General features: G+C 42.4%; 1 protein-coding gene across 38 annotated transcripts; it reads left to right on the plus strand.

The window, feature by feature from the left end:
• The first annotated feature begins 13,029 nt into the window (after positions 1-13,029).
• On the plus strand, positions 13,030-24,925 carry LOC127296558 (uncharacterized). Of its 38 annotated transcripts, none has more exons than XR_011743913.1 (18): positions 13,030-13,721; positions 13,835-13,959; positions 14,282-14,398; positions 14,504-14,769; positions 14,875-14,897; positions 15,033-15,112; positions 15,309-15,450; positions 15,740-15,797; positions 15,940-15,985; positions 16,386-16,478; positions 17,017-18,821; positions 18,910-18,978; positions 19,911-20,020; positions 21,251-21,648; positions 21,749-21,798; positions 22,203-22,297; positions 22,428-22,703; positions 23,684-24,919. XR_011743913.1 is itself a non-coding variant. In XM_071819388.1 (16 exons), exons 8-12 carry the CDS (start codon positions 18,464-18,466, stop codon positions 21,473-21,475), a joined length of 303 nt encoding a protein of 100 aa, XP_071675489.1. In that variant the 5' UTR covers positions 13,030-13,721; positions 13,835-13,959; positions 14,282-14,398; positions 14,504-14,769; positions 14,875-15,797; positions 15,940-15,985; positions 16,386-16,478; positions 17,017-18,463; the 3' UTR covers positions 21,476-21,648; positions 21,749-21,798; positions 22,203-22,297; positions 22,428-22,703; positions 23,684-24,925. The 38 variants fall into 38 exon arrangements, 2 of the variants coding, with proteins under 2 accessions (XP_071675489.1, XP_071675490.1); XR_011743915.1 differs by having other exon boundaries at positions 15,313-15,450; XR_011743908.1 differs by having other exon boundaries at positions 15,036-15,112.
• The last annotated feature ends 1,448 nt before the right edge of the window (positions 24,926-26,373 follow it).

Below are 26,373 nucleotides of genomic sequence, written 5' to 3' on the forward strand. Positions count from 1 at the left end.
TTCAATAGAATGACTCATCATTCCAAGGTTTTCAAAGTCATTTCATTTCACAAGTTCCCAACTAAGGTATTCACCTTTAATTTAGCACTAGCATCTAAGCATGAGAGGTGCTAACTAGCTTATAGCTTTCTAAGCTAAGTTTGGTGCTCTTGTTCTACTCTATATCTAGACCAAGTGAATCATGAATCAAAAAGTACTTTGATAAAACAAAAGTAAGTAAGGCTGGTAAAGTAAAACTGGGAAATAGGATCATAAACATAAAGTAAATGGGTAATGCCTTGCTCATGGTGAGCTTTGCACTTTGCAAGAGTATTATCTTGCTTTTCTTGAGGGGGGGGACTAACTTTTACTATTCTAGTAATTCTCTCTATTGTGACCCAAGTTAATTATAAAAGGAACTTCTTGAGAAAACAAGTAAAAACTTGTAAGATATAAACTTGGGATAGGCTTAAGTAAGAAAAGATAAGATTCATGGTGCCTTGCCCCAAAGGGGCTTTGCACTTTGCAAGAATATTAGCTTGCATTGGTATTGGCTTGCAAGAATATTAGCTTGCAATAATATCAGCTTGCCTTGGTTGAAGTGGGGGTCCAAGTTTTCTTCTCCTTCCTCTTTGTAGAAGTCCTCCTCCTCCTGATAGTCTCCGGTACTAGCGTCTAAAATACGAATACGGGGTACACAATCATCATACCAAACTTACATACTAAACTAAGCACACACAAGCTTTACACAACTTAAACTAGCATCACACACTACTATTAAGTGGGTGGAGGTGTTCCTCTTATTTAAGAAAAATAATTTCTTCTCATACTAACTTAGGTGTTACTTTTAATTACTTAGAGAAATAATTTCCTCTCATTATCTTATTAAGATTTGAATTCTCTCATGAACAATATATGACCTAGGTTGACCAAAGTCAACCTCTTCATACTTATCATTTAAGAAAATGATTTAAATGAGGTTCCATACCTCATACAATTTAATACTAACATGGTAGTGATTTAATGTCACCAAGTACTCAACATGAGATTATATAGACCATGGTCACTACCTCATGTTGAATTACTTGAGACCAAGATTTAAATGAGAGGGAAACCTCTCATGTGATTTAACACATAGTTGTAACTAGGTTAACAACTACCATTGAGGTGATTTAACATCATCAACAATTCATTGGCTATTCTAACATTACTTGTATTTACAACCATTTATTCTATTCACACAAATACTACAATTGAGGTGCATTGGTTGGGTTGCTTGAGGGAAATAATTTCCTCTCTTTCCTATGTAAATGATAATTTCCATATGGTTCTTGAGAAATACTTTTCTCTCATTGAAATCTTCTTATGATTTAATTTCTCAAACAATCATACATGAAATCATGTTGACCCAAGTCAACCATTCATCATCATCATTTGAGAAATTGATTTAAATGAGGTAGAGTACCTCATACCATTTAATAACACTACATATGATTTAAATCCCTAAGTAATTCATATAAGTGAGTTTGGCCAGGGGTCCAAACATCACATGAATTCATTTGAGACAAGATTTAAATGAAGTATAAGACTTCCTATGAATTACTTAATAGTTTTGGACAATATCCGCTAGTTAAACTAGCCATATTATCCATTACTTAAACTAGGGCATGATCATGTAAAGTGACCACACCATTTTCTTGCATAAACAATTAGTGTAAGTCAAATGTGAGCTATTGGAGTTGGAATTGACTCAATATCTATTTTGGTTGATTTTTAAGAATTATTCTAAGGCAGAAAAGTCCCTGTCTTGTTTATTTTGCTACATTAATTCTACAATAGGTATGGGTCTGAATCCAAAGGCATTGTGTAGAGAAAACTCTAAGCTTTCTAGATATATAAAATTGGTAAAATTTGGCCAAGTATAATTGGAGATATTTGATTTCTAGCAAGGCACCAGTATTTAAATTTGGGTTTAATTGTTTTTAACAAATTCAAACGAAAAGGCTGCGCGGGAAACTAAACGGGCCGGCCCAGCTGTGCTCCAGTGCGCAGCGGGCCGCCTGACAGCGGACCCCACACGTCAGTGGGTTTTAAAACCCGAACCGGTACGCAGCGATATGAGCCGTTGGATTAAAAGAGAATCGGACGGTGGCGGAGCGTCACCTTCCGCGACGGTGAGCAAACCCTGGCGTGGCAGAGGGGGTCGCCGGCGGCTGGTCGGAGGCTCGGCGAGGGTTGGCGATGCGGGCGAACGACGTTGTCGAGGACGAGGAAGCAGATGGCGCAGACGGCGGCTCGAATGGTGGCCTGGAGCTTCTCCTCCGTCGAGCTGCTGCGGCGGCGGTCCCCGGTGAAATTTCAGCGGTGGAGTGGACAATGTGGAGGAGCAAGGGCTCGAGGAGGTCGACGAGAGGTAGGGGAGCAGATGATGTGAAGGAAGAAGGGGCGGGGGAGCTCTATTTATAGGAGGGCGAGGAGGCCGGCGGGTGCTGTGAAGGGTCGACGACGACGAGGTCATTCCAGGGAACGAAGGGGCAAACTAGGGGGCGCGCGAGGTAGGCGAGATCATGGCGGTGCTAGAGCGCTTGCTAGCTAGGTGGGGGACGGTCTGGTGGCGATGCATTGCGTCCTGGTCTGCGGCGGCGTTCGCGGGAAAACGGCGACGGTGTCGACGGCTACGGCGCTTGCGCGGGGCAAGGCGCGTGTCTGGCGGCTCTGGTCGCGGCGGCGATGCTCAGGGTGCAGAGAGGGGGGCCAGGGGTGGCGCAGGGCGTCGGGGCGGCAGGTGGCCGTGGCGCGTCTATGGGCGTGTCCACGCCGTGATCGGCATGCCTGGGCCACCCTGGGCGCGACGCGTGCCAGCAAGGTGGTCATCCTCTCCAGTAATGGCGGGCACAGGGGGTTGCAGGGGAGTGAGGTGGAGCCAGAGGACAAGGTGGCCAGAGCTGGGGAGGAAGGAGAGAAGAAGAGGGGGAACATGGCCGGCATGGTGTGGTCTAGGGCTAGGTTTTCTTGTTCCCTTAGGGTTGCTGTGCATGTGTAGTGAGAGAGGGGACAGGGGAGCAAGATGGAGTGAAAAGGGGGCAGGGTAGAGGGGTTTAGGGACTTAGGGTTGGGTGTAGGATATTATTTGAAATAGTGTCAAATAGTTCTCTATTTGTATTTCATCAATTTTGTCCAAATTTGATTAAGTTCAAATGGTTGACCAATTTGAAAAGGGTGTGTTTGGTTTGGTTCTAAATGACCAGAGGCAAAGAGAGGTGGTGGTGGAATTTAGAAAATCAAAATATTGCAAAGTTCACTAAGTGGGAGATTGTTCCACTTAATTAAAAGTTGCAACTTTGCATGAGCATGGTTATTGATCAAAGATGATTTTGGCATGGTGCTCTTTACAAAAAGTGTTCACCTTGATGTTGACTTTGAAATGGTGCAAAGAGTTAGCAAGAGTTGGTTTGAGAAAATTGAAGGGCAATGGCTCAAAGTAGTGATCAGGCTATAAATTTCAGTTTTGACCATTATTGTATGTGAGCCTAATTTGAGTTTGAATTTGATTTCAATTGGGTTCCTTTGATTCCAATATTTGTACTAAGTGTGTAGTAACATTGTTCAACTAAGGGTGAAGGCCAAAATGGTCTAGGGTCAAGATTTATAAAAATGGCATACACCATATGTAAGGGTTTTGTGATTTTCTCACTTTTATTCCTTTATTTCTCTTTGCTTCAATTTGACAAGAGTGAGGTTTATTTGGTGTTAGATTGAGTTAGGTGAAAGGTTCCAACCATTTTGAGTCAATGGAGGTGGCTAGGTCAAGATTTGATAAATTGGCCCTATGTGTATGTGAGTGAAAATGGAATTATCTCACTATTTGATTTCTCTCCATTTGATTTGACTTTTCTTGACTCAAATGTGATTCTTATTAGTTTAGAAACATTTTCAAACCATTGAAACCAGTTCAAATGGTCTTGCTCAAAGATTTGTAAAATTGGCCACAACTCATGAGAGATGACATGTCAAATTTTCTTATTCTTGTAAGGTGCTCCCCTTGCTTTACTTGAGCAAGGTTGAGGGTCAATTTAGGGTTAGATTAGGTTTAGAGATGGTTTCACACCATTTGGTCAAAGTAGAAGTGCATAGGACAAGAATTGGTGAAAATGGCTAGGTGTCACGTATGCCTCTATGCATATGTGGCATTTGATTTTTAATTTGGCTGGGCTTGACCCAATTGATGTTGTTGAGAGTTGAAATGGTATATAGGAGTGATCCCACCATTCACTACAAGTCTTAGGGTCAAGATCCTCAATTTCACAAATTTGATATTTTGCTCTCATATGCCTCTATGGCATTATTACTTTCTTTTTACAATCTTTGGTTTCATTTTGGATTGGGTTGGAGAAGTACTAGATAAGGTTTAAGAAGGTTTTCCAATCCTCTAAATAAAGTAGAAAGGCCTAGGGTAAAGTTTTACAAAATAGCCATAGGCATATATGCCTCTTTCCTAAATAAGATCTTTCCTTTTTATTTTATTTCTCAAAGATTGATGACAAGAGGGAGGTGGTTTAGGGTTTAATAAGTTTTGCAATGGTTCACCACCATTTAGCAAAATAAGAAAAGGTAGGGTTCAATATTTACATATTAAGGCTATAGGCCCACATATGGCTTTTCCTTTATTTTAGGTTTCTCAAAATAGATCCAAATGATTTTTGAGAAGGTTAGGGTTTAGGTTTTTTTTCTTATTGGATTTCTTTCTCTTTTAATTTTATTTGGTTTGTGATCTTCACTTGATCACTTTAGGGTTTTAGGGTTTATCACATAAGCACAATAACACTCATCCTGGCAAAAACACAAGTAATAGGTATGAGCACTAAGCATAGCACTCTATTTAAGAAAAGTTTTTGTTGGTTCTCATTTTTGGAAAAAAAGGAAATTCATTTTCTCTTTATTTTGAAATTTGGGGTGTTACATAAAGTGACCAATGATAAGCTTGGGAATTATATTAAGAAGTTCAAGCCAGAATTTGCTAAGCAAGATTAGTGAATATAGTGTTGATTCAACCATTTTCTTAAACTCTTAAAAATAAATTCTCCACATAAAATGATGAATCCAATTCCATCCACATTTTCACCACTACTTTAAATACTTGTCATAATTATAAACATGGGAACAAATCATATTATTAAGTACTAGCTCAACCTAATCATGTGTTCATTATGCACAGGTTATAAATTTTCAAACCACTTAAATAGATATGGTTTCTAAATTAAAAAGGGAATTGAAATAAGTAACTAACCATTTCTATTTTACTTAAGCCTCACAAGATCTCAATTAAATCCTAACCAAACTATTTGTTTAAAATAATAAAACCATGTAGTAAGCATAATTATCAAATTATCTTGATACTCAAGTATTTTAGAACCTGTAAATAAAACAGAATTCAAATACCAAATAGAAACCAGGAAATAAAAACAGAAATTTGAAAAAAGAAATGGAGGGAAACTTACCAGGCTTACCTCTTCGTCGCAGCCCAGCCCAAACAAGCCGAAGCAGGCCAACACAGCCCAGCCCAAAGTCCCTTACCGTTTTGGTCGCTTTAAAAATCGTGCAAGGGGAAAAACGTCGTCGTCTTCTTCTCCGGCGTCGACAGCGCGACATCGCCAGTAGGCACCGCCCTCGTCGACGATAGGGATGCCCGGACGCGGCAGAAGGTTCCAGAACCTCACCCTAATCGTTTCGCGTCCGAGTCTATCCGCGGGAGAGAAAAGATCTTCGCCAGACCACCTTCCAGAGACCGCCACCTCTCCGATCATGGCCGTCGCCGTGTCGAGTCCTCGAGGCTTCCCTTGGCCTATAAATAGGTGGAGAGCATCCCCGTGTAGTCCTTGTTCATCACCGCCCATCCAATCTCTCTCAGACGCTCTCTATTCCTCACGAGTTTCCATTCACTGGTCGCCGGTGACCACCACGGTGCCGTCGCCTGGAGCCACCCCGGAGGCTGCCGCTTGGTCGTGGGGGAGCGCATCGTCGAGGAGAGCCTCTGGGTACAAGCAATCATCAAGGGGAGCAAGGTTCAGGGAGAATTTGAAGATTCCCTTTCTCAGTACATCGCCGGTAACAATGAAATCGAGCTCAACTCCGGCGGCAATCATCGTCGCCGACCACACCATCATACTCACGGTGAGATTGCGCATCTTTAGAGTCTACTTTCATTTCATGGCATCAACCGTAGCCGTAGTTCGTGTCCTCGCCGGAGAGCATCGCCGCAGGTCATCGTTTCCGACGATGCTCCGGTGAGCCTTTCGGTAATCCGTCACCACCGTAGTGCTCTGTAGGTCAAGGAGAATCGATTAGTGTTAACCACGCATCCTGAGAGGCCCTAAATCGGCGGCGCCGTCGTCTACTGGCCGCCGGCGTCAAGCCGTCGTCGTAGCTGACGTGGCGGTGGGGTCCCAGATGCATGTTGACTGGTCGTTGCCATCGTGGCAACTGACCTAGTCAACGGCCCCACTCGCCAGTCGCAGAGACTAGAAGTGAACCGGTACGTTTAGTGTTTTCGTTTTATTTTAAATTCCAGAAAAATGCTGAAACTTTGTAATATCATAGAAAATTCATTTCAACTCAGAAAAATATAAATAATATATCAAAATGCTCACAAAAATAAACTCTATTCAAATAAAATATAAAACAAAAATGTGTAACAAAATAAAAATCCATTTATTTTTAACTTCTTTAATTATGCATTTTCATTTATTTAAAATACAAATTGAATTCAATAAATAATTAGGTTCCAAAATTAAAAATTTAACTATCCAGTAACTAAATAAAATGTTAGAATTAATTTTCCTTATCATAGTTGCATTAACTTAATTATTAGTGGTAATTCATAAACTCTAATTTGCAAATTACCATTTACCATTTTCTTTAAATAGCAATAAAGCAAGAAAATATTAAAAGCCAATATCCTTTTGGTAACTCAACAATTATTTACTTAAACATTCTTAAGTTAACAAGTTAAATACTTTAAACCTAATAACAATTATTAAACCCTGATTCTTAATTAAACCTAAATAAGAATTACTCTAATTATTAAATCTTGTAAAAATTAATAAAATGTTAAACCATTACTAATTTTGATTCAAAGTAATTAATAACCACAACTCTATTTACCAATTATTATTTTAGGAGTTGTACCATAACTTAGAAACCTTAGTTTCAATTTAGTAAGACTTTGATTCCATTATTTCATGTGATCATCTCAAAATTGTTTCAATTCTAAAACCCTAAAGATTTAAGCCATGTGATCATAGTCACTTCAACTTTACTTGTAGAACCTTGATAAGTAACCAATGAATGCATAATCATGATCCATCAACATAAAACCAATTCACATGAGCTTGTCATTTCATGTCCCTATTCTTAATTGAAACCTATATGATTCCCTAAGTGCCACCTAGGTATAAACCCTAACTTGTTAATTGAATTAGTATCATTGATCCCTATTACTATATACCATACCATTAGGATCAACCTCAACAATCATAATTTAGTAGAACCATAATGATAAAACCTAATACCAACCTTGTGTAGCAATTCACAACACATGCTCATATCCAACTAAACCCTATTAAAGAAATAAGAAACCATCTCGTTTAGAAACTATTAGTGATTACTTAGTGAAGCAAATGAGAAACCATAGTAAACCCTAGTAGCTAATTTATAGAACCATCTGGATAACCATCCTTTGATATGATGCTTAGAAGAAACCATAGCAATAAACCTACCAATACTTGCTATATAGAAACCCATTCCAAAATAAGAACCAACTAGTTCCTATTTGAGAACTAAATGAATTCAATAGTAAACCCTAGAAAGCCATAGCTCCTATGTAGAGAAGTTCATATTCTTATTTAACATGTTCTTCAAAAGTTATTCTTTTGAAGTACAAATGTCAATCAAACCTTAGAAGCCCTAATCCTTATTTGAAATACTCATTATTTCTTAGACAACATGTTCTTCAAAAGTTATTCTTTTGAAGTATAATACAAGTAATCATCAACCATGTTCTGTAGAACTTAAAATTGACAACTGTTCTTTATATATTATTCCACCACTATTCTTTATGTGTATGATTGTTATGATGTCTTATATCACTTGGTTATGATGCTAATATAACCAAACCCTAACAAGAACCTTGTTTGAGAACCATTCTAAAAGTGCAACACACCCTAAAGAAATCTTTACAACTCATCAAACTTAAATCATCGAGGTTAGATTACGCTCGGGACGACTGCATCTCATACTATGCATTATAGCATTATTGCCAGTTCTTTAAACATTGTCCTTACCGGACGATGATGGTATTTCAGCATTTGGACTTCTCACGTATCAAAGCTTTTGCCTGCATAATCTTGCAGTCAAGAAAGGCAAGTTCATCGCTTGCTCATGCCATTTGATTACTTGTATCAAACTATATGCAAAGTACTATACTTATCACTCATGCATTGAAAAGCAAAGTATTATTTTACAATTATGAATATGACTATGTGGTGGGCAATGGAACCATGGTATGTGTTGATATGGTGGAGGTTCCATTGCATGAGTTATATTAACCTAGGATTAAATACCAATGCCGTCCAGTGATTCTAGCGCCGTATAAATCGCGTTAACCATGAGATCTATAATGGCTCTAGTGAAGCCAGCCGTATCTTTTCCCTTCTGCACGCCAACGGACTGGTAGAGCTGCGGGGTGTTGGAGGCACTGCCGTAGGTTGGGATATCCTTTTAAATCCCCATCCATTAGTGATGTTGAGCTCTACGGTCTATGATGGATTGTCCAAAGTACACCGTGAGTAAAGCCGTATTATCGGGAGAAGTCTACTGGGGGTGTACGGGTGGACAAAAGGGTGAGTTTGCAGTCGCGGAGAAGGCGGTGTGGGCTTGGATCTTTATACCTGGCCTCACACCAAAGGAAGTGTGAACGGGGGCAAGTCCCTGCGGATGGCAAAAAGGGTGGGATCTCTTGTGGGTAAAGTAACGCACCTCTGCAGAGGGTATCAAGAATTGTGACTGTCACTCCCTGTTCCGGGAAGGGAACTGCGAACGCGGCAGGAAAGGAACTCCACGAAGTTCTGTTCAACCCGTGAAAACTGATGGGCATAGTTTTCAGAATAAAATAAACCTTTTGAAGAAATGTTTACAAAAACTTGCATTCGCCTATGACTTTCTGGTCTATGGCTGTAGCTAGTGCATGATACACCTATTTCCTAATATGAACTTGCTGAGTACGCTCGTACTCATTCTATCCCATTTGAACCCCCTTCTTAGATCAAAGCACCGAAGGAGAAACTACCGTGGAACTCGAAGACAAAGGAGTCAACTGCAACAAGATGAAGAATCCAATCAACGAAGTTAATGGAGTCAACTTCTGCATCAGCTATAATGGAAACCTAGACTAGTAATAGAAGGGAACCTTTCCCTAATCCTAGCACCTAAGTAGCTAGATTTCTATAGCAAGCCAATTAGCTCTTAAGCTTGAGTTAGCAATAAGATAGACTACGAGTCGTTCTTCTGGAGCTTTATTTGAAGTTTTACCTCACTGTAAAGTAGGAGGCTGTGTGGATCTTATGTAACGAAAGAAGCCTGGTAACCGGGTGTATACCTGAGCACGTATCCAATGATCGACACGTGTCTGACGGTGTGGCTCGTCCGTTAACTGATAACGCAGCAGCTGATCTCCTTAAAAAAAGGTTGAAGCACAACCTTATCCACTCACCTGCTCCACCTTCCCTACTTCCCCTCGCCGTGGCGCCCAGAAAAACCTCAATCTCCTCTGCAGCTGCTCTTTGGCGTGCTCCGTCGACGGTAGCTCGAGGGGCAGTGTCCAAAATCGAGCCTCTGGGGTCAAAAGGTGCTGGCGCCGATCGAGGTGAGGTACCGCCGCGCAGCAAGAACCCGCCGCCGCGTTCCTCGGCCTCGATTTCCACGACGACGACGAGGACGGGGTCATCGTGGGGGCGGCGCCGGACGAGGTGGGCCTACCGCGCCGGACGAGGAGGCGCACCCCCAGCGGTGGGACGGCCTTGGGCTCAGCGACGCCGAGGAGTGGGAGCAGGTCGCCGCCGGCAGGGGGACGGCGAGTTCGAGGCCGCCGCGGTGCGCAGCCTCGAGTGGGAGGTGCTCCTCGCCGCCAACAGCCTCGGCAGCCTCCTGCTCGACGACGACGACGGCGCCGGCGTCGACACGTACTTCCTCGACGACGATGAGGACGCGCTGTTCGGGCAGCGCGCCGCGGAGGCGGAGCACGATCCCCGGCCAAGGGCGGGCGGGCGGCGGCGATGGCCGCCGTGGAGGGCCTCCCGACGGTGGTGGTCGCCGAGTCCGGCGGCGCGGTGCAGTGCGCGGTGTGCAAGGACGGCATCGAGGCCGGGGAGGCGGCCAGGAGGCTGCTGTGCGCGCACCTCTACCACGGCGCCTGAATCCTGCCCTGGCTCGCCATCCGCAACACGTGCCCGCTCTGCCGCCACGAGCTGCCCACCGACGACGCCGAGTACGAGACGTGGAGGGCTAGGCGGGCCGCCGGCGACGACGACAGGTATGGGCATCGTCGCTCGTCGGGCTGAGGCTGCGGCGCTGAAACAGGGAGAGAGTGATTTGCTATTTTGCTTCACCAGCCGATGCGTTTGCAGTAGTTCAGTGTTGCTGCGAAAATTCATTTTGATCAAGAGTGAGGAAAAAGAGGTTGAAATCGATGTGAATTGGAGTATTTTTTTTCTTGTTTTTGCACAGAATGATACGAATAAGGTGCGTTTCAATTTGAATAATGGTGTATCTAGGCGAGAGCAGGCTAGATTGTTCCTTTCTAAATCGAATGGAATGCAAAGAGAAGGGAGGAGAATCAGTGATGAGCCCACTCTGTTTCGAACGATTTCAGCCAACGGGCCAGGTCGGCGGCGCTCTGATGCTTGTCCGGCGGGGGAGTAGGCGGCGTTGAACAGGGCTCGGCGTCGGCGGTGATGGGGCTCCAGGCCGGCATTGGGGGAGCGATTTTTATTCCCATGTTTTAGCACTTAATCGCTGGGAGACCAACTCGGGTTACTATGACACACTGTGTGCGACGCGGACAAGCACGGATGCGATCGTCTGCAGCCAGATAAAATAGACTTGACGCCGTTTGGTTCTGTTTTGTGAGGCCAGCATCTTAAAGCAAATCCAACGGTAACGAACGCGTGCTCACGTGTACACCCGGTCACAGAATCCACTCTCCTTATGTAAACAGTTCGTGTGTACTTCTATAGACATACCTTGGACTCGCATATGTTTCTGTTGTACCACTCTGAGAGATGTAATATGAGTGGAACGGTGTTTCACTTGTGTTATGTCAACGACTTGTGTACTACACCATGCAGTGGTACGCTGGGTCATCACATGTCGGCCTGCTGATGTGTGGCAATCAGGCTTTGCGGGCCAGTGTGGGCCCAGTCAGGCCAGTAAGAGTTTTGTTTGCCTTCATTGCCACGTCCGGTCGGCTACCGTGAAGGCGGTGGAGGTATTTCCCTCCCGTGCGGCTGCGGTGTTTCTACCCCATCCCTGCTGCCTCCGTTCTCTTCTTCTAGGCCATATTCCTGTGACCACAGTGAATCGACGAGGATGGCTACAAGACTGTGGTGGCTGGGGCTGGTGGGCAGCATGTTAGGTGGAGCACGTTAGAGCGTCCGGGGTGGTGGATTTGATGGTCGGGAGAAATCCTTGTCGGCATATCCGACACCGACGCGGTGATGCTTGCGGGTGCCTCCTGCCTTCCTGAAGTTTTCTTTCAGATGCAGATGCAACAATTAAGTTGCTCCTAGATTTTTTTAGTACCTTTATTCAAAATATTTTATGCAGCTGGCCCTGCCATTACGATTTACCACAGAGATTGAAAAAATTACTAGGTTTTGGATGAAGTTAATTAACCACAAATAGCTCTTTACTATCTCCATTGACCAAGAATTCAATTGGATCATTGAGAATTCACCATCTTCCCGCTCACTACTCCTGTATGTTTAGATCGGAAGGATTTAAAACAAAATATCAGCAAGTTTTCAAATTGTTTCATGATGAATTCTTTAGGAGTATTGAATTATTTTTGCCTTTTAGCAAGTAACTCTAAAGTATTATTTTTCGAATACTACCCAATTATGTCATTTTCAGGTGGACTATCTTAAGGTTTGAACTGCAGTTGACAATCATTCACATTTTTTTCCTTGTTGAAAAGGCAAACAGTTAATTCAAATTTCCGTGGAATAATATATCTATGTTCTGTATTGGTCTATATCCAAGTAATTGAATATAAAAAGTCACGAGACAAACGAACTGCCCTAAAAAGAGCTGTTGTTTGAGACAAAGTTAACTGTAATGATTTAAAAGAAAAGCTATAATGATCACAAACAATGTCAATTTGGTTTGAGTTTGTAAAACTGAATGACCTTTTGATAAGCTTATCTTGGGATACTGTAACAACACACAAAGGTGGAGGTGCTCATAAAAATTTATTTTACATGTGATGAGACAAGTACGGCGACAACCATACAGCGATCAACTGGTATCCTCGCAGATGACGTCACAATAAAGTGACATGACCGAGTCAAAGCCTAACTAACTGATTCCTAGCCCTTACAACGACATGAGAGCTTTTACATTGTAGATGAGATGCACATGAATCTAAAGGTATAATTGATGCCCCCCATAGGGGGTCTCACCACGATTTGAGATTTTGGACCATCCGATCTTACCAGCAGGTGTCAGATGGTGGATCTTGGCCGTTCATTCCGGGCAGCAGCGCACATGGGCATTTTTTCCATCCATTCTCCTCCCTAGATGAAGCCATGGAACAGCGCTTTTCTACCCACTTGTGCCTAACCGCGGGTCCTACGTTCGATCGGGTCCACTCGTCTGTTGTTGCGGGTTGGTTTTGGTTGGTTACACATTGTGTCACCGAGCGGGGTAGTTTGGGGATTTCGTTGCTCTCCACCCAATCCCCACTTCCATCGCCTTCCCCAATCCCCGCGTCGTCCTCTCTCCCCAATCCCCGCAGGCCGCAGCTCGGATGGAAACCCTAGCCGCCGGGCTGCGAATAATCGCGCGTCCACCGTACCTACCCGTCTCCACCTCTCCTTGGAACCGCCGGCGCGGGCGACGGGCGGCGCGGCCGAACTACAGCAGGGGCGGCGCGGCGCGGCCAACCTACAGCAGGGGCGGCGCGGCGCGGCCAACCTACAGCAGGGGCGGCGCGGCCAACCTACAACAGGGGTGGCGCGGCCGGTCTCCCCAGGGACGACGGAGGAGGGCAACGCGCGCGACAGGGGCCAGCGCGGGAGGGTGGCGGGTGCGACCTTCGCCAGTGGCCGGACAAGAGAGGAGGATCTCAAGTACTGTCGCCACCACCCATGGTCTGCTCTTCCCCTTTTTCTCTCCTCATCGCCAAGATTGAAGAGTGGGCTGGCAGGCTGAACGACGCTGCTCATCCAATCCGCTCGCGGTCTCGCTGGGCAGGAGGAGGCCGAGATGCAGCCGGGTTGCCTCCTCGCTCTCCTCTTCCCCAATCCCCCGTGCCTCTCCTCCTCTAGCTCTTTGGCCCCTTCTCCACTGCCACCCATCTCCCAATTTTCTCCATGGCTGGAACATGGAGAGGCAGAGGAAAGCAAAGCACCATGGATGCGGAGGCAGAGCTCGACGTTGAGGAGCAACTCCCCTCCGTCTAGGATCTACAGGTTCATCTCTTTCTCTGTGTGTGGGTGTTCTGGTGTAGATAAATTTATGCAAGCCAAGTGTTTGATGATATGTCTATGGGCCTGAAAATTGTTTATTTGTGTTTATTTAGCAGTTTTTCAATGGTGAGTTGGTGCTACTGGTGGTGAGGGGCACGAAGACGGAGTACTTGGTGGATCTGTAGTTGTACTACATCACCGAATCCTTGGTGTTGGTCGTCATGGAAAAACACATCTAGAGGTAGCAGCATGTCATCTTCCCCCATCTTCTTCATCTCATAAATTTATCTTGAATTTGTCATACATTTTTTTTTGCATAAGCCTAAACACTACTTCGGGGTAATCTGTGATAGGTGATTAGCAAGGTATGTTGACTCTTGCTGTGCATAAGGGGCCAGAGGTGGGACTTAATCATATTAGATTTGCCTCTCTTTGTCATGTGACTTTTATTTGCATGTTATCACTAATGAGATGGATGAGTAAATTCCTAGAAAAATAATATGTTAAATATTGTTTGAGACACCCATCAAATAATATTTCGCTGATTGGAAACCCATGTACAGGTCTCTCCACGATTTGAGACATACTAGAAAATTCCATGGTCGATCAAGAGCAGCGATGTTGTGTTGATGAAGAGCAGGGTCATCAGGGTGTTCAGGATGCCATCAAATTATCTCAAGGTAACTCATAACATTGCATCTGGTACATTTCAGCTTATATATCTGCATAGTTTCACCGCATCTTGATGAGAAAATCAATGATTTTTGTTGAGTGTATAGTTCTAGATTGGTGTTCTTGCAGCTCTAGATTGTCACCCACTGGGTGGAGCTCGGTTAACCATGGATTTGCGGCAAGAAGAACTCACGCCAAGATTAATTTGTTGTTAATGATGTCCTGCTGGCTCAGCTCTTCTCCACGGTATTCTCATGGCCGGCCTAAGGTACAAGCGGATACCAGCAGCACTGGGGCTCATACTGGTCAGCCAGGTCCTGGCAGTGCCCAGGGACAAAGCATCGATGACGGCAAACTTGCTGACTCTGCACTGTCCTAGGTGTACTTCAACTCTTTTTTTATTTTTTTAGCAACTGTCTCAGAATCTTTGGATGTTCTGCTGGTGCAAAATTTAATATAAAAAACCTCATCTTTTTTTGTGCAGAATTTAGGGTGGAAGCCGCATAGGTTTGTCTGACATTGATGATTGATAGATCTTTATCTGTTATATCCCTTTGTTGAACACGCGCATTTGTTTTTTACCTTTTGCATTCAGGTTCCCATCATACTACTAATTCTTACATTTTAATATTTCTCTGTAAGAAGGTGGAACGACAATGCTGTAGAAGTATGATAAAGATGTGTCTAACAAACAACTCCGCTTTATCCTTTACGTCCACACAGTAAGTGTTCTCCTTAATTTAGCTCTTGCAAACGAGAGCAAGTCGAGTAGTCTGCTAGCTTTCTCAGTTTTTCAATTTGTGTAGTGAAGAAGATTAAGAAGTTTCTAATTCGTATTTACCTCACAGACACTCATTTTCTATTTTGCTAAATTTTCATTACTAAAGGAGGTGCATCATTATTTTTTGTTTTCCTTAGTTAGGTTCATTCTTCAGTGTCATTGATATGATTTGGCTCAAAACAGTCCATGGTAAAGATGGTTTTATGTTGCTTTGTACATGTGACATGGGAAACCAACGAGGAAAGCTCACTTCTGGTGGTGATGCTCTAATATCATGGGGCAAGTGATTCTTCTCTTTTGCTTCTGGCATTGTCTTCTTTGAATCCTCCTTATCTATTGTACTTAGGATGGGGGAGGGACACGTATATGCTGATGTGACGGTTGTGGTCATCCTGTACATTTGCAGCCTCACCTCTACACAACCTCCTACATTTGACCATGCAATTCATGTCCACTTTGTCCAGGGCTGTTACCTTTTCCTTTTAATTTATTTAGCAGATGTGAACATCCTTGGTTATATTTGTTTGCCAAAAATTAATCCCCAAACCTTCTTGTTTCGTTTGTGCAGATTTCTTTTGAAGAAGTACATGTGTGTTCTAGCTTGGTGGACATTAGCCCAAGATCTGGTATGCCCCTATTTTAAATGCCTGAATTTCTTTCTTTCTCTATTTATCTTGTGTTTCTTTATAGGAAGAAATTAAGAGATACGCCCCTATTTTAAATGCCTGAATTTCTTTCTTCTTCTATTTATCTTGCATTTCTTTATAGGAAGAAATCAAGAGATAACCAATTGATGTTGTGGATGACATCTAAGGTATTGATTGGCTACTTTGAATAAATATGTGCTTAAGTTTGCCTTTGGGTTTCTTTTGTCCTCCAAAGGATGTAGGAGGCGGTCAAGTTCCATCCCCTATTTTCCTATGATATAGATAGAAGGAGCCCAGCTAATGTTTTCAGCTTAAAAATGTGCTATATTTAGTTCATGCATTTCCTTTTTAGGTGGCTCTGTTTCACTACATATTTGAACTGATATGTTGCATATGTAATGGAAACATTGGATTTAGCCTTTCATTGGTCTGGTACCTTATGTTGAATATTTGATTTGGTACTCTCTAGCTGTAATGATATGTTTCCTCTTTGGAAAGATAATTGCATCATTCATATTCTCACTGGCTGTAGGTATTTCATCTCTCTATTTTTCTCCGATTTTCTAGGTTGTAGCTATTGCATATAGGACAGTCAGCCACACTATTGATATCTCCATCATTGCCAGTACCGCCTGCCCTGTTGTCATGAATTATATGCAGGTATCCAGCAGAGTACATTATTTTACCAGTGCATTGAAGCTGAATCTACTCTTGGTAAAATGATTATCAAAGTTAATGTTATAAAGTAGTCCCGATAACATAAATCAAAGTTAATGGTAAAATAATTCGTTGTAGTTTGCTTTCCATCTTTATTGTTTGCCAAGAAATATTTTATTACCGCCCATCGTCTGTGGAACAGTTTGCCTGGCTGCACCCACAATCTACTATCCATTTTTGTGAAACTTATTTCCGTGCTATCCTCTCTTTCTCTGAATACATTGCATTTACTTTATCCGCTCACATCTTCCATTTGTAGCCCACTTTTTTTCCTTCTAATCAATGCACATAGATTCTACTTTATTTGGCTTTTGTGCTACAACAGAACTACTGGTTGACTGCATTGTATCCTTTGAAAACATCCAATTGGTACTAATGTATATTTGGTAACATACTGAAATTTGTGCTCTGCTTTCAGTCATCTTCAGCACACTGATTTACCTCTTACAGTATTTTACAACTTCTTGCATGTGGAATCAAGTCACATTATTTGCTGAAATTGGTCCAACCTGGACATAGCATGATGCACCGAGGAGGTACACGACCACCGGTGTCCGTCTCGTCTGATGTTCTCGATATAGAGAATACATCTATGCAGCAACCCTAGGTATGCCATTTCTTATGTTGTTCTCCCTAGAGCCTTCATCCGCGGTCAATGGTGCACTAAACTGGCACACTGTAGGAGCAGATATGGGCCATGAAATCGAGATTTTCTTTGGCATATAGTTAGGCTATGCTTTTAGGAGATATAAATGTTCTCCTGAAATTTTAGTTCCACATAACTATTATTAATTATCATATGAAGGAGAGGTACTTGTGGTAATGATTTTTTTTGTTAGTTGTTTGCATCAAAAAATATAATGATGGACTGCTATCTTAATAGGCCCTTCAGACAGGTGAATAGTTTTTCCTGTACAGTTGACAAGTAATTTCTTTGGTTATAGCAGTAAGAAGTGCATGAGACAGAGATAATCATGTTGAATTGGCACTGCCACATCAGGCAGCTATATTCACCACAAGTTATGAATCTATTTCCTCAAGTGTCATCGATTAATTTCCTAACAAAGCTATTACTGCAACAACAGTTTTCTTTCGGTTCCGAATTATTATTCCACGGTGTTCAAGTTGGTTTCATACCAGGAAGACATGTAATGTTTTAAGTTTCTAACGTCAGTAGAAAATGATTCAAAACTTTTCTATTAATTTTCTGGATGGCTTTTGTCGTGTTCTCGAGCTAACTCGGTTGATCTGGTTAATGCATGTACAACGGCAAATGAGAATTAAAATTTCATTATTTTTTGCATGGAATGATTCATATCAATATGACAAGGATACATGCAACTTAGATAACTATTTGCTATATGCAATGCTATTGGGAGACCAAGCACTATGCCAGCTCTCTTAAAAAAGCATAGTACCATGCCAGCAAATTAGATGGTGACGTATTGATTCAGGTGAACCAATTACTAGAACTGTCTTTTACTCAGCCTTCATAGTTTTGGTGTTTTACAAAGTACAACACGGGCTACATTTACCTTGCTATTACAGCTGCCAGATGGAGCAAAGCTTTTTTCTAGAAAAAGTTATCGTGCTGCATACTTGTGAGTTAATGTTGTTTCATGTCCTTCCTTGGGAGGATCTATTTTGAATCCACCAAACTAGATGAGCAGTTTTCCTCTCTTTCTGTATGCCCCTTATGCTGATGCCCCAATCAAAGAATGGAATTTTCTGTATCCCCTAATGTACGAGTTACTGTTTAGTGCAAGGTTGCCTCAGATCTTCATTTGTCTACTGCATTGCTTATTCATTTCCTATTTATTATATGTGTAAGTATAAGCTGGACATTGGAACCGATAATCTGAAGTTGTATTTATGTATTTCACATTCACGTGCATCATGCTTTCCATGCCTCTACTCCTCATCTTGATATGCAGTTAAGGTATTGGTTTGCTGCCTTTTCTTTCAAAATGGATCTCTTTTTATGTACTCTGATTTTGTGATGTTTTCTTCTATTTATATCTGTTAGGGCACGTGTTCTTGAGGTTAATTCTGGTAAAATCTTCGAACGTAAGGATAGAGCAACTTACTGATCGATACCTCAGAAAAGCACCATAGGGAAGCTACTCATTTAGGATTCTTCTCCAACTCATTTTGTATTATTGTTTTGTTCAGTCAAGGAACAACTCCAACATCATGTACATGTTCACTGAATAGAAACTTGTCATGGCTTGCTGAGAGCTGGAGTAAGCTGGAGCTGGAGCAAAAAATGTTTAGAGCCCCTTACAGGTAGGTGTATGACTCTACTTGCACTCGGATAAAAATGTATATTCAAATTTGGTACATCATCCTTCTTTTCTTGTGTTTCTTCTTCTAGCTCTCTGCACCACATGTACTCCCTCTGATGTAAACGTGTTGATGGTTTAATAAAAAAAGTCAACTTCAGGTGAGTTTTTTTGCCCCACCATTGAGCTGTCAAAAAAATATCGGTTCAGGAAATTGTCATTTGTTTGTATCGTAGGCCTTATTAAATCTTCTTGACCCACTGAACATCCAAGAGTATCGTGCTTTGAGTTCATGGCCACCGGTCCATCTTATGCATTGGGTTGGTTGATTCCTTATTTTGTCCGGTTTCATTAGAAATCTTAAGAATACTTTACACGGCGATGTCTAAGTTCTGGCATCGATCTGGTTCTTCCACTGCTGGAAGAGAGATAGGAGACCTTGTAGGTTTATTTCCACTAGCTAAATTGTTGTTTCTATGCAGAATGATTAATACTGGTCTTTATTTTCCGCGGTTGGTTAGATCATGTGGTCCATGCTTTCAAACTCTACCACATGCTAGGTTAGCATAATGGTGGCGTTCTCTTCTCATGGGATTTTTTTGCTTATTATCTGTCGGCATAAATATTGAATGTCATGTTGAAATAACAATATAAACTTCTGAGGCTAAGACAGGAAAATCATCAGCTAGAGAAAAAATGAGTACAATTAGCATCAGCTTTGAGAGTCTTCGACTCCATTCATATCTTTATTTCTATTATTTGATTTTCTATGTGTAGGTAAATTTTAGCGCACGGATTTCTTTTGGTTGTGTATATTGTTTGCATGTGTTTTAGGTCTTTTGAAAAGTTCAGAAGTATGAAAATACAAGCGGCCAATATATAATTCCTCGATCCCTTTGTTAAAAATGGTTTTGATATTATAGGAGCTTAGATGTGTGGGCCACCGCTGTTTTAGCAGTGTACTCTGGTATTATTTTGCCGAGTGATTCTTATGGGTCAATCATTGACATCGATCAGTTGTCTCATTCCATGGTTTCACCCTTTGTTGACCATATCCTCTCGGAACAGTTATTGATTTATCCTTTATTTTCAGGTCAGGACCCCTCTTTGTTCAGGTCACCATTAAAAGGCAATATATGCTAGAATGGGAATTGAAGGTTCTCGTGATGGTGCATACTTCTCGAATTACATCATGTGAAATGGGTACATGAAATTCATACCTATGTACTTGAACCTACTAGAATATATTTTTCTACTTTCGGAACTTAATTAGTTGCAGTGCATTTCTCTATTTTTCTCTAATGGTTAGCGACATGTGAAGTACTATTAGTCCAGTTATTTTGTCAAGTCTTTGACATTCCATGTATTATTACCCCCACTCCCTGGTAAAGTGGATTGATCTATGCGTACACTTGACTTCCTGCTTTCTTATATTAATAGATTTTCATACATATTTAGTATAGCGTTTTACAAAACATTTGTTGGTGCGACAGACCGGGGTTGCAATTTGTTTTGTTCTTGATGCTTGCCACCTTCTCGAAATCGCATCAGATTTTTATACATATTTAGTATAGCGTTTTACAAAACGTTTGTTGGTGCCAGGGTTGCAATTCGTTTAGTTCTTGACGCCTCTTGCCTTCTCAAAAATTGCGCCACAATTTGTTTACACCCTGAACTTTTCAAAGAAATGGCTTTTTCATGCTAACACATATATAACGATTTTCTCAGCTTATTATCAAGTGTATCACAAAACGATCATCAATGCGGAATAACGGGGTCGCGCGCCAAGGCGCGCATCAAAATCTAGTATATTACTTGACGCCATCTCATGGATACGACGAGATAAATGGTTGGGTTGTTTTCTTTTATGCATATGATGTTGAATTATAGATTTTTATTTTATTATGGTATATTTTAGGCAAAGTATAATTTTTATAATATTATGTGATCGCCTTTCTATACACTTAATTTTCATATGTTTATGTTCACACGTGCGATTTTTCTTTTTAAGCGGACCGTGGCGAAGCAAGGGCATTCAACTAGTAGTACTAGCAAGCTCAATAGATCAGCTCCCATGAACATTTAACTAATCTTTCTATTCTTAATAGGTGATCCCATTTCTTTTCACATGCAGCCTATCCACCTCATCAATCATCACCAAGCAATCCTAGACTGTCACCTAAGAAAATATGCCATGTCATCGTCTTAGCATGCAAGCATGCCACGTCACTTGCTTCAGTTTCAGTTCCACGTCAGTCCGTTTCCAGGTCAATGCGTTTCAGCTTAATTGCTTGGTCGTTGTTCCTAGCATGCAGCCCAACTTTTTCATCATCATTCATAGCCCAATTTATTGATCTAGCCCACAAGTCCACATACAGCCCACTCCTTCATCTTCCCTGATTCTCATGTCCTGACTGTTTCTCTTCTCGACAGAGGAAAGCATCCCAACGACGAGCTGTGATTTGATCCGTCACTCCACCTCCCTCCACGGTTCGTATCCTAGGATTGTTTCAGTTTCAGCTCCATAATGGGGCCCGGAGGCCCATAACCCATGCAGTATTTATCTTCGTCAATACTTCCACCTTCTAGCTCACAAAAAAGTACTTCCACCTATTTCTTTCGTTGTCCACTAAATCTGCCACCGCAGGCGTCGCCTAGGTGCAAAACAGATCAGCTGGTCTTCTACGGCAGCGGCCGACACATGCAGGCCTTGCCGGCATCCATCACAAGCTCCCAGCAACTAGGTCCAACATCTTCGCGTCAAGCGTCGTACATGCTCTTCCCATGTGAATCTAGCCTCCGACGGGAAAAGATAATCAAGTACCCATGAAGTAAACTATATATGTTCCTGTTTCTCCTGCTCACTGCATTTTAATCTCCTGTAAGATTAGTCTGATCTGCACATCAAAATTTTCCAATCTGTTGTTGCAGGATTACGCCAATATGCCCTGGATTTTGTGTCCCACTTTTAAAACTGACAGGTATGTCATTTGAAATCTCACTAGCCCCAGTTAAATTACATATGATCTTCATTTCTGTCATTCCTTTTTAGTTTCTGATGTGCTTCAGTCTCAAATTTTAGTCAGTTTCTATATCAGAAGTTAACTGATTGTTGTATTATATACTCATTTTGACTCTAACTGTACTGGTCGACGCTATAATTCAGGTTGATCCTTTTGCCTGCTATAGTACAAATCATGCTATAATTCCTGCTATGTGACTCAAACTCCTATTGCATTATAGTTCTTTTCCCATTTAAATTGTTTATCATTCTAGATCATTATTTGGAGTATATATGTAGTCGAAGTGGACCTTTTGGAGTCCTACTCATCATGTAAAGTTCATATGCATGCGCTGAATTAGTACAATCCGATTTGGTATACAGACTACTATAGTATACGGACAATGGTTCTTTCTTAGCATGATTGTTTCAAAGATGAATCAGCCAATTACTTTGCAGCTATGTTTTTGAAAAATAAGGTATGTATCCCAAAATTGGTATGTTCCAGTAATTTCTCTTAATTTTGACGTTCTGATCAATAATCAGATTTATTTCTTTTCCTACTATTTGGCATGATTAATTGTTAAGTTTCCATGGTTTTTTTTCCAGAGTATAACAGTGTTCACGAAATCAAGTGGAAGTAGTTTCTGGATATCTTATGGAAGGTAGATATCAACATATTCTAGCTGTTACACAGCTACCTAAATGTTCAACGGCATATGATTTCCTTTAATGATGATAAGGACTGGCATTGCTTCCATAGCTGAAGCGTAGGTTTCAGCTATAGTAGGAACAGTTGGAGTAGCTACGACCAGGCATGCATGGGATATTGCTCGGTTTATGAAGATCGATCCTGCACTTGGTTTTATGCCCAGTAAACTTTTGGTGAGTTACTGAAATCTGTTACATACCATATATTTTGAATTAGTGGTCAATAGAAATCTCAAGTACTGGTCTAACTAAATTTGATAATGTGGGAGAGGAAGAATCATGTCCCTTTGCAAAATAGTTTTGTTTCCATAAAAAGTAGGATTGCCTTTAATAATTTCTGTCCCTTTTTGCTACAAATTACGGCCGCAACGCGCGGGGAATCATCTAGTGTAAGACAAAATGTCAAGCCACACATGCAGGCTACAGCCATGCACGTTTGCCTCATGGCCACCTTGTACCTCCATGTAGTCAAGCTTTCAAATACTGCTACTACTAGCATACATGGACGGTGCTTTATTTGGGTCTAAGTAAATTGCTACTACTTCTTTACTAGCAACATGATTAATCAACATGCCACAGCAGTATCGCCCGCTACAACCTCCATCACGGCAGCCCGGACCGCCGGCGTACATGCCGCAGGCGGCTCCGCATTTTGTGTAGCAGCGGCCGTCTGTCCAGCCCAGTTATCAGCAGCAAAATCAGATGTACTCCATTCTGCCTTTTGGATAGTTTCCACAGCAAGAAGAAGAAGAACGGTGTTCCGCCGGGTCAGGTGGTGCAACAACCCCAGGTTAATCCGCCGTCGGACCACTTTGTGCAGCCCCAGGTTGTGGTTTCGGCGAGTGTTCTAGCTGGGTCGTTGGCGGCAGCCGGTTGCGGTCAGGCTGTGTCAGGCCCGGTTGCTTCTCAGTGTAAAGGGAAGAAGCTTCGTAAATGATGGAAGTGTGCAGTTGACTCTCATGCCACTAAAGATTGCATGGTTTAGCACTACAGCCTTGTCTGTGATAACTTCAAGCACCCAACCTTGAGATGCCCCACCTTGCGTCTTCCGAGACCTTCGGCTTTCGTTACAGGGGAGGGGACTGACAATGCTTTGTTGTGTTTGCCTGACAGTGTGCATAAGGCTCACCTTGCTCCTACTTGTTCTCCTACAGCTGGAGACCATTTCAGGTGACAAGGTGCCCGCAAAGGCGATCCAAAATTTGATGAAGATGATTTTTCCGCTTAATGTGCAGTGGAAGTGGGAGGCTGTTGCACATGGGGATGACGCTTTCCTCATTGGGTTCCCTTCGGCGGAAGATCTTCAGCGTTGACGGGTTTCAGATGGGTGTACCGGCCCACAAGGCTACAACTTCGGTCACGATCTGGAAGGTTCAGGATATTCAGCATAAGTCGGAGCTGAAGCCGGTTTGGGTGCATGTGGAGGGGATTCCATATACAATGAGACACTTCCATGGTCTTTGGGAGGTCGGGACTCTTCTTGGTGTTCCGCTAGATGTTGATCTTGTCACTTTGCGGAGTCGAGGGGTGGTGCGTATACATGTGGCTATGGTCAATCTGAAGGCTCTGGAGGGGTAGGTTGATGATACGGGTCCTTTCCTTGCTGTGGCGTGTGCTGTCAAGTTGAAATTATTTGGCTTTGTTTTCCGTCGGGAGCTAGCTGACTTTGTTGCGGATCCATCTTTCATCCCTTTTTTCTGGAGGCGGAAGGGTGATGATGTGGTGCAGAGGACAATGACAAAGATCACGGTTCATCTGGTCCTTCGGAGGCGACAATGTCCGAAGCGTCTAATATGGATGTGGCACCTCTATGCCTTCTTCCTTGGCAAATAAAGGAAAGACGGTGACAGATTCTCCTATTCTATGTTCGGTCATTACTCCTTATAATGCTAATCCGAGGACTCCGAGAGGCATGGAAATTGATGAGAGGGTCCATAAGATTTCTCCTCAGCTCGCCAGTAGGGCTACGTGCTACCTATGGAGATGGAGTTTGGGTCTCCTGTGTCTACAGGGGATGCTCACGAGGTGGTCGGGGTGGAGACGCCACCTGCTACTTTCCGGTCTTCGCTATCGGCACTGGTGGAGGTGGCAGAGAGGGGGGCGGATGCACCTTTGTCCCCCTCTGCGGTTCCTACGGTGATGGAGGGGGGCTGCTACTTCACCTGTGCCCCCCTACGCAGGTTCAACGGTGGTGGTGGAGGGGGCTGCTACTCCGACAATGCCTCCTCCTACCGCCATGCATGGTTGCAGATTCGGCTTCGGTGACGATGTTGGTGGGTTCAGAAGTGTAGTTTATGCCGACCAAGGTCGTAGTGTTTGGTTTTTCAATCCGCCTGATGGTTGTGGTATCCCTGTATCTGTTAGGGATTAATAAAGGCGGATATGATTTATCAATAAAAAAATCTTTTTAGGGATTTGCCGTTGGTGGTGCTGCCACATGCATATTGACTGTGGCATGTTTCTTGTCCGTGGGTCGCGCATCCAAACCAAAACAGATCGAGGTCCGTTTTGCGGGTGGTCGTTGGAGATGACATAGGTATTCTTTCTCCTCTGTCTCCGCTCTCCAGCACAATAGCACCGCATGCACACATGATTCATCAACCCGTAGCCAGACGGCCCAGAAACACCCCGGAAACTATTTTTTTAACCGTAGAAACATTTTAAAGGCTCGCAAATATTTTCAAAAACTCCTAATTTTTTGAATTCTATGCTTAATTTTTAATTCTCACGAACAATTTTTTAAATCTAGCAAAATATTATTTGACCATTGCAATTTATAACTAGTAAATCGCGCGTATGACCAGTAAATATGCGCACGGTAGAAAAGGAGGCAGTGGAGACGAAATGAACCAGTAAACGCGTACGAATAAAACAACCTACAAACCATTAAACGGGCCAATTCTATGCAACTCGGGGGTGCACATGGACTGGATAGGCGACTTGTTTAGGATCAAATTGGGGCACACTTCTCATACAGCTTAAATCAGCTTGAAACTTGCCAACATTATGGCATACCTCAATAAAAATATTCGAGGAAATATGGTACTCCTCCGTCTAATAAAGGATGTCTCAATTTTATCTTAATTTAGATCTATCTAGATGTAATTTAGTCTATAGATACATCTAAATTTAGACAAACTTCAGATATCCTCTGTTGGACGGAGGGCAGTGGCGAAGGACGGGAAAAAATTAAGGTCGGGCGAATTTTAAAGGATAAAAAAGATTGATGCAAAATATCAAAATTATATCGACACCTTAATATTTTATATGTTCTTTAGCATAATTACTTAGTAAAATGGTAAATTTGAAATATACTTTAATAGATGTAGAGCCTATAAGCGTACCAATAATGAAGCAGTATATTCTTCCACTTGATCAGCAGTCCTATAATGTTTATTATTTTTTTCCACTAGTTCGGCAGCCGTAGAATTTTCTGTCTTCTTTTCTACTTATTTCTCTTCCTCTTGATGTACCACAATCTCCAAAACATTTTCAGTCTGATGTGTGCCTGGTTTAGAGTTGCTACCACTTAAAAGTGGCACAAAATACCTTGTCAGATCTGCAATTGACAATTCATAAATTCATCAAAACAGAAACTAGTGTTGTATCGAAATATGAAAGTTGAGAAAACTATACCTTTTGTATTCCCTCCCTTTGCTGGCCACTTTCCTGTCGTATTCATCTGCGATATGGACTTCAGTCTAACTCTTCCTCAGCAGCAGCTGCCGTTTCCTTCAGCCCGTCCCTGATGCGTTCACGTCCGTCCTGAAGGCCTTCCCTCGATCGGGAACCTGAAGGGCAGAGGTCGGCCGCCCATCCAAGATACTACAGCCGCCGCCCGCCT

This window comes from Lolium perenne, chromosome 4 (genome assembly GCF_019359855.2).
Source record: "Lolium perenne isolate Kyuss_39 chromosome 4, Kyuss_2.0, whole genome shotgun sequence".
NCBI classification, from domain to species: Eukaryota; Viridiplantae; Streptophyta; class Magnoliopsida; order Poales; family Poaceae; genus Lolium; species Lolium perenne.